The 9,125-nt window shown below is 53.1% G+C and overlaps 1 protein-coding gene across 1 annotated transcript in view; it reads right to left on the bottom strand.

Annotated features, from left to right (window-relative positions):
• Window positions 1-9,125, bottom strand: part of NRTN (neurturin) — a 33,829-nt gene that overhangs the window by 5,948 nt on the left and 18,756 nt on the right. The window contains exon 2 of the mRNA XM_031947784.1: window positions 1,625-1,823. Within this exon, the coding sequence (XP_031803644.1) occupies window positions 1,625-1,796 (172 nt within the window). The 5' untranslated portion in view covers window positions 1,797-1,823. The remainder of the gene's footprint in view (window positions 1-1,624; window positions 1,824-9,125) is intronic.

The following is a 9,125-nucleotide window of genomic DNA, read 5'->3' on the forward strand; positions in this document are numbered from 1 at the left end:
CAGTCGGACGCTCGCCTCCCCCAGGCCTCTGAGGGCCCCCCGTGGGACTGTCTGTCCCCAGTATTGACTTACCTCCCCACCCCACCCCACCCCCGCCCATTACTGCCCGGTTAGAGCGTAAGCTCTTCCTTCCCTTCGGCCCCAGCCCCGTTCCTGGCACCCAGGGGTGACTGCTACTTGGGGGGCACAGACGTGTGATGGAGACCCCGGGGAGGGCAGAGCCCCGTCTGTCTCAGATCTGTCTGTGTGTCTGTCTTGGGTCTGTCTGTGCGTCCGTCTCGGGTCTATCTGTGCGTCCGTCTCCGGTCTGTGTGTCTGTCTCGGGTTGGTCTGTGTGTCTGTCTCGGGTCTGTCTGTGTGTCTGTCTCGGGTCGGTCTGTGTGTCCGTCTCGGGTCGTTCTGTGTGTCTGTCTTGGGTCTGTCTGTGTGTCCGTCTCCATCCCTCCGTGGGACCGTTCGGCTGCTCACCTAGCCAGAGATCTGTGGCTCTGAGACCTTCCTATTCTCCCCGAGAGCGTCGCTGCCTGTCTCTGGGAGGATCTCTGTGTGGGAGTGTGCAGGATGCTTTTATTCCCCTGGTTTGGGCTCAGGGACCGGGCATGGGGCCACGGACTATGGGGAACGGAGCTTGGCGCCGGGAGGGGGTGGGGCAGGGGCTCCAGGGGGAGGGGGCGAGTTTATTGACATTGGGTCAGGACTCGGGGTGGTGGTGCCGGGGAGGTGGAGGGAAAGGCCTTGGGGACAGGCCAGCTCCTGGGACCGGGGAAAGGGGGGTGCATGAATCTTGGGCTTTGGCTTATTTTTCGCTTTCGCTTAGCAGCCAATGTGGTCTTGGCGCAGTTTGCGTAGAGCTCACACAGCAGAGACTTGGATTTGTCAAGTGCCGGGGCAGGAGGGCAGAGGGAGGGCGAGGGTTGGACCGTTCCTCTGCCCGGCTACAGTGTGAGGCTCCCGCCAGGCCTGAGTGCCCACGCTGCCTCCCAGCCCCATGGGGGCCTCTGCCAGCCCCAGGGAGACGCCGGGAAGCCCGTTAGAACCTCGAGGTTGGGGTTTGGAAGGGACCTTTAAGATCGTATCTAGTCACAGCTCATCCACACTCAAGGCAGCTGTCTCTGACCTAAGGCAGGCAGACAGGCTCTAGGCGGCAGTGGGACTAAGGGGGGGGGTCAGGGTGGGCGGGCCCCAGGCCGGGGGGCTCCCAGACACGCATGAAGTCAGCGCCAGGGCCGCCAACCCAGAGGGATGGGATCCCAGAGAGGGGCCACCGGCCACCTGGTCATCCTTGCAAGGCTCCCGGCCCCGGGCTCGGGAGATCAGTAAAGGGCTGTTTGCTTCAGTTTGGGTGATTGGGGGGCAGGGAATAGGAGGGGGACACATGAGAAAAAGAGATGAGTGCCTGTGGGACTAAAGAGGAGACATAAAGGGAGAGAGAGAAAGTAAAGGGGGAGAGAGAGAGAGACAGTGAGAGGAGAGACTGCAGAGAGAGAGAGACAAAGAGCCACAGGGAGAGAAAGAGTGAAGGGAGAGATTGCAGAGACAGAACAAGAGACAGAAGAACTGAGGGGGAGACAGAGAGAGAAGGGGAGAGAGGGCTGGGACCAGGTCCAGAGGGGAAGAGCCTTACACTGTGAGATGAGGGCCCAGCGGGGGTCCAAGGCCCGAGGAGACCTGCGCAGCGAGGCTCGAGCACCAGGTCCAAGTCTTCGGTCCCTGCCGGCCAGCTCCCTGAACACCCAGACCGAGAGCATGGAGCTGCAGAGCACCGAGATCAGGGCCGCCACCTTCCATAGCTTCATTGTCAGTCGCCGCGGGACATTGGCCTCCTGCAAGACATGTGGGCAGCAGCACTTAGTGGGGGAAGCCTGAGACCCTGGGAAGTCTGAGTCCCAGAAGCCTGAGACTGGGAAGCCCGAGTCCAGAAAGCCCAAGACCCTGGGAAGTCTGAGGCCGGTCTTGGCCCAGGCGGCCCTCAGAGCCCCGCTAAGTGCAGGAGAGCCAGGAGCATGGGGAGCTCTCCAGAGGCTCGGATGATCAGGGAGGGACTGGGCAGGGGGAGGGGTGGGGGATGTAAGCCAGTCCTTGAAGCAGCAGGGAAGAGGAAGGGGAGACGGCCCAGTCCCCCCGGTGAGGCTGGGGGTGCAGCCTTAGCGAGACTGGGAGGTGGCCGTGGTCTGGCCCGGGCTGAGGGCAGGGGTAGAGAAGGCCCGGGCCTTGGGCTGGCGGCCTGGCTTCTGCCTTGGCCCTGCCACTGCCTCTCAAGGCCCTTCCCTCCTCGGAACCCTTTCCTCATCTGTAACCTGGAGGGCTGGGAAATACACCGAGATCCTTCCCATCCGGTAGTCCTGAACTGGACTCAGGAGAAGGGCTTTGAGTTCAAGATCGAGGAGTCCAGACCTGATACTCCGGGCTTCAGGGACTTAGAGAGGCAGGACAAAAACCTGGGTGAGAAGCTCCGGGGAAGCAGAGTGCTCACAGGCATGAGAAGGGAACTCGCCCGTCCACCCCCCTCAGATGGAGAAACCGAGGCCCAAAGCAGAGAGGAGTCTCAGAGCAGATCTGAGGTGGGGGCCAGCTCCGGGGACCAGAGGACCGACAGCTCCCAGGAGAGAGAGATGAGAGCCGGATGGTATCCCTGGCGCTGGGACGGGGCCCCCCTGGCCCCGGGCCCGGGTCCTTGCCAGATCTGGGATCAGGAATTGCCCTAACACACAGCCCTGTTCGGACTTGCTCACCAAGGCTCCATGGAAAAATGCCTGCAGTCTGGGGTGGGGGACAGGGGGCAGGCAGGGGGGACTCTTGGCACCCGAATCAGCGTGGAGAAATGGCAGAGCCCCGGCCGGGGAGGGGGCAGCCTCCCCTTAGCGACCTTCGGGGTGTGAGAGCCCCACGTGGCATGTGGGACATCCCGGGGACCCCGAGGAAGGCAGCCCATCTCGGGGTCTCCACTCCCCCCCACCCCCACGTATAGAAGCAGGGATTGGGCTGGATGCTTGCAGAGATTCCTTCCAGCTCCAAAGCCTGGGATCCTAATCCTTCCAAGAGGACTTGGACTTGAGAGGCTCCCTCCCAAGTTAAAAGGCCATTCTCAAGCCACTTAGGGAAGATTATAGAACAAAGGCCTTCTGGAGGCCACGGGAGCAGTGGATATTGGCAGGCACTTGGGATGGTTGACTATAAAAAGAGGGGTGGAGGGAGGAGGGGCGAGAGGATACCTAAAGTCTCCTCCAGCCATAAATCCCGGGCTCCCGGCTCGCTTGACAGCCGGCCTGGCCTTCAAGCTCCAGCCCAAGTCAGAGCAGGCTCCCTCTGCGTCCTAGAGCCCCCCAGGGACTCGCTCCGAAGCCGAGGGAGCAGCCGGGGAGCCCGCTCCATACCTGGCGCGGCCACTTCCCTTCCCTTCATCTCCGATCCTCAGCCGAGTCCTAGAGGAATAGGAGCTGCCAATCTCAGGGGGAGCAGGTTGGAACTGCCTCAGTTTCCCCCTTTGGTAGAACTAGCCATTAAGTCCGTTCCGAGTCCCAGGACCCTCGGGCCACCTTCTGGGGGAGAGGGCTGAGGGAGGCCCCGGGCTGGGAGTGGGGGCGCTGAGCTGCGGGGTGGGGGGAGAGGAAAGCGGGGCCAGGGCGGAGCCAGCAGCGGAAAGCTTGATGGGACGGCTGGGGCTCCGTTTACATTCCCAGGCTGCCGGGTAAACATTTACACTGGGCCCCAGCTCCGAATACTTTCTCCAGAACAGGAAGTCGGGGCCTGCCAGGCCCGGGCCCAGGCCCTAGTACGGAGCATCGCAGGGCCAGGCTGGGGTGTCCAGCGGCCCCAGCCAGTGCGGGGTGGGCAGACAGTGCGGGGGCCAGAGCGGGGTCAGCCTGGGGGCTGGCCTCGTGCACGGAGACCCCTCCTGTCGTGCTTGGTCCAGGCTGCCCCAGGACCCTCCGGAGAATCTCAGAGAGGAAACCATCCTTCAAGGCCGGGGCTGTAGCCCGAGGCCCAGAGTGCCCCAGAGCTCTATGGCCGGATTTCTGGGAGCCCAGAAACTTGGAGGATGGGGGAGACGGCAGCTTTTTAAAAAACACCTTCTAACAGACATTTAGCGTTTCTTTTTATGAATGGAGGCGAAGAACAGTTCTTCTGGGAAGGGATACATGCCACGGGCTCCCTCAGACGTCCCACAAAGTGATTAAGGAGCCCTGCTCTAGTCCTGAGGAAGAAACAGACCCGGACAACACCCCAACTAAGGAGGGGAAGGGGAAGGAGCATTTACATAACGCCCGCGCTCTGCCAGGCACCGGTTTAAGCTTTACCAATATTCTTTCATCTGATCCTCCCAACAACTCTGCAAGGTGGGCAATATCCCCATTTTACAGGGAGGAAACTGAGGCAGGCAGAGCTCCACGACTTGCCTGGGGCACTGAGCCGGTGAGTGTCTGAGGGGGGATTTGAAATTGAGCTTCCTACCTTGGGATCCAGGGTTCTATCTATCCTGTGCAGCCTCTGGTCCTAGAGGGGGCAAACCCTTTCATTTTACAGACATTTTACAGACTTGCCAGTGTCACATAACCAGTCAGCAGCAGGACCAGAATTTGAATTCGGGCGTTGGGACTCTGAGTGGGGGATGCTCTCCACTCCCCGAGCTCCAAGGGGCCAGGCCAGGTTGCCTCTCTCTGGAGCAGGGGTAAGGAGTCCTGTCCCCTCTCCTGGGCCCAGGCCAATGCGAGGGGCCACCGGCTCCAGGGAAAGGCCGAGCTTACCTCCTCTGCCCCCACCCCCATCAGCGCCGACAGGCAGACGCAGCAGCACTAAGGGCAAGAGCTTGAAGGGTATCCCAAAAGAGCCCAGGCTCCCTTTATTGTAGGTAGTTCTCTCGGGGACCAGGGGGACGTCGGGGGCGGCCTCCTTTCTCAACCCCCCCTTACCCCCATCAAACCCCCCATTGGAGTTGAGCTGTCTTGACAGGTGAATGGGTGTAAATGAACCAGATTCAATTCTGCCAGCCCCAGACCAAGAACGCTCCCCATCCTATAAGGGCGCCCACCTTGCCCGACGGCCTTGTGTCCCGTGTACAGCCATCCTCCCAACGCCCCCCACCACCCCCACGCTCTGGGAGGGACAGCACAACATCATGCCCCGTCACGCCAAGGAAAGTGTGAGGGACCCACTGGCCCCCCCTGAAACTCTCCCCATCAAAACTGCCTTCTCTGGCCCTGGCCCTCTGTAATATTGTGGCCTAGGGTTAGAATGCAAATTCCACTGGGGACTGGTGTATCTGTGGGAGAACTATTTGAAATGATGCAAATAAAGCCACTAAAATATCCATACCTCGGGGCAGCCAGGTGGTGCCCTAAAGTCAGGAGGACCTGAATTCAAATCTGGCCTCAGACACTTAACACTTCCTACCTGCGTGACCCTGGGCAAGTCACTTAACCCCAATTGCCTCAGGAAAAAAAAAATAACAATCATAATAAATTAAGTTTAACATTATAAATACATAAAATACCCATACCTTTTGACCCTGAGAATCCACTGCTAAGCATATGCACTTAAGGAGGTCATTGACCCCCCCCAAAAAAAAATATCCATATATAATGAAATATGTATAGTGGCCCTTTGTGTGGTAGCCACAAACATGGAACAAAGCAGGAGCCCGTTGCCTGGGGAAAGCCAAAGCTGTCAGAAACAACACTTAGCCACTCGATACATCCCTTCCAGGCTTCCCCAGTGCTACTGATGGCAGAGCCGGGGCCGGTGCTGAACTCCAAGGTGGAAGCAATTTATCCCCTTCCCTGCCCTTTGTTCTCCACATCCCTGTTATCTTGCTGTTCTCACATCATCCATAAAGCTCCCTCTTTACTCTAACCTCATTTCTTCCCCATATCAATCAATCAACAAACATTTATTAAGCACCTACTATGTGGCACAGAAGGTAGAACTCTGGACTTGGAGTCAGGGACAGCTCAGTTTAAACCTCATCTCAGTCACTTACTAGTTGTATGACCCTGAGACAAATCATCTAATTTCTCTTTACCTCGGTTTCCCCAGCTGTAAAATGGGGATAATAATAATTCCCACTCAACTGGATTATTATGAGGACTAAATGAGATGATATTTGTAAAAGCACTTAGCCCAGCACCTGGCACATAGCAGGCACTATTAAAATGCTTATTCCCTTGGAGCTACAAAGAATGAAACAATCCCTATTTTCAAGGAACTTCATCCAGCTACAAATTGTGTGTATTATAGATATTACATATGTAAATATATACATAATGTATATGCAAACTTCTCTCCCCAGTTTATGTGTATATGTGTATATTTATATATGTGCTGTGTGTACTATATATACCCATATAGATTACATGTATATATTCTATACACATATGTACATAAATAATAAAGAGAATAAATACAAATAAACTAAAGGCCCTAAAGACAAGGTAGTTTGAGGAGGTCACTAGCAGTTGAGGGGCCCAGCAAAGTCTCCATGTAGAAGGAAGTGTTTGGGGGAAAGGAGGGATCCACGAAGGGCGAGGGGAACTAAGGCACAGAGATGGGAGACTGTTGCCAGGAGGATCAGAGAGATCTCAGCAGCATCACACCAGGCAGGATGGTGCAGGGACATCCAATAAGGCTAGAAAGAACCATTGGGTCCAGGTTTTGAATAGCTTTCAAAGCTAAATGAGGGAGTTTTTCATTGATCCTAGGGCAAGAGCCGGCCACTGGAGTTTATGGAGGAGGGGAGTCACCCCGTCAGGTCTTTGCGTAAGGAAAATTATATCTGCCTCACGACCACACCATAGTAGGAATCTGAACTGAATCAGGGGTCTGAGGAGACCACAAGGTCTAGAAATACGACTTCACGATGAATTTCCTTTAAGGGCCGTTGCTTTGGGCGAATGAGATCTGGGTTGCTTTGAGAACCCTGGTAGCCAGGGACAAGGAGATGATCATCCTCCCTCCTGGGAGCCATATTTTAGGTAGGATGCTGACAAATTGGAGGAAGATGGAGGGGCTAGAGATCAGATCACATGACAATTCATTACCGACACTAAAGATAGTTGGCCTAGAGAGAAAAGGAAAAAAGGATAATTCTTTATGTAGCTTATATAGTCAGCTCGGTTTACAACTTGACTATTGTTCTTGATATTTTTTTTAAAAACAATTAGGGTGAAGTGACTGGCCCGGGCTCACACAGCTAATAAGTGTCTGAGGGTAAATTTGAACTCAAAAAGATAAGTCTTCTCGACTCTAGACCCAGCACTTCATCTGCCCCCAATATTTGTAAAGCTCTTTGCAAACCTTACAATTCTATTAGCTAGTTATTATCAGCTTATATTGATTATGCAGATACGTTGATAGGCAATAGTACTTGTCATCTCCCCTAATAGAAGGCAAGCCTTTTTAGAACAAAAATTGTTTCATTTTTGTCTTTACGTCCCTAGAGCCTAGGATTATGTCTGACACAGAGTAGGCGTTTAGTAAATGCTTGACTGAACAAGTAAGAACAGGGGTCTGTCTTCTAGAAGACTGCTTGAATTCCAGTATTTGAAAGGTTGGGTTAAGAAATAATTTTTTTCCTGCTATATTTTTCTCCTTTCTTCTCATCATCTCCACAGAGCCGGGACCTGGGGGGACCAGATGAGTTGTGTGAAGAAAAAAGTGGATGGGAAGAGGGAGAAGGTCCCTGCCTGGCTCCTCAGTCTTACAGCCCCTTCCCAGGGCTTTGTCTCAGATAGTGCCCAAAGGTCTGGGAAGGGAGCATCTGGGAGACCAGGTCTCCCAGGGCTAGGCAAAGGAGGGCAGCCATATTTTTATAGCCTAGGTTTACACAGGAATTTTTTCATAATACTCCTGTAAGTGTCACAATGACAAAAACCACTATGATCGTTGGGAAAACTAAAGCTCAGACCAGCAAAGACTCCTAAGTTTCCGAGGCTGAATTTGGACCCAGGTTTGTGTCCAGTGTTTTGTTTGTCTTTCCATTGTGACATCCCAGACTTTGGGCTCATCTAAACTAAATCTTCCCATTGTCACGAATTCTCAAGTGGTTTTGGAAACCGTCCCCTGAAAAACTGGGACACTGATGCATTACTGGTGGAATTGGGAAATGATTCAACCAATCTGGAGAGCAATTTGGAACTATGCCCAAAGGACTATAGAAGCGTATACCTTTTGATACTAGAAAGTGATCATAAAAGAGGGAAAAGGATCCACATGTGCAAAAATATTTGTGGCGGCTCTTTTTGTAGTGGCTAGAAACTGGGAACTGAGTGGATGCCCATCAAGTGGGGAACAGCTGAGGAAGTTATGATATATGAATGGTATGGAATATTGTTGTTCTATAAGAAATGATGAGCAGGCTGATTTTAGAAAGGCCTGGAGAGACTTACATGAACTGATGCTGAGTGAAGTGAGCAGAACCAAGGAAATATTGTACAGAGCAGCAAGATTATGTGAGGATCAACTGTGCTGGATTGGTTCTGTTCAACAATGTCTGTTCAACAGACATTTCCAATAGACTAGGGATGGAAAATTCTAATCACATCCAGAGGGAGAACTACAGAGGCTGAATATGAATTGAATGTATTTCACTTTTTGTTTATTTGTTTTGTCATAGTTTTTTTCCCTTTTGGTCTGATTTTTCTTGCACAACATGACAAATATGGAAATATGTTTAAACGAATTGTACATATTTAACTTACAAAAAAATAGAAAAGAAAACTTCCCTGCTGGAAGGGAAAAAGGGAAGGAGGGAATCCCTTCTTGAGGCCAGGAAAGAAGAGGGATCTGGGGAGCAAGTAGAAGGCTTAGCTATAACTGCTGTCCTAATCCATTGTTTGTTCAGCTAAAGGAGCAAATTTGTCCTGTGCCCTATCAGCCAGGACCAAGGCTAATATTAGACAGCATCTCCTAGGACAAAGAACATTTGACATGGGAAGAATTCTACAATGGAAAAATGCCAGAAATGGAAGGGAACTCAGAACACAGAATTTCAGAGATGAAGAAAGGGATCTGAGGACATAGAAAATAGAATGTCAGACCTGGACAGGTCCTTAGAGAGATCATCTTGCTTCCTTCCCATTTTACAGATGGAAAAATGGAGATGGAACAACTTGCCCAAGACCACACAGCTG

Source organism: Sarcophilus harrisii, chromosome 1, assembly GCF_902635505.1.
Source record: "Sarcophilus harrisii chromosome 1, mSarHar1.11, whole genome shotgun sequence".
NCBI lineage: Eukaryota > Metazoa > Chordata > Mammalia > Dasyuromorphia > Dasyuridae > Sarcophilus > Sarcophilus harrisii.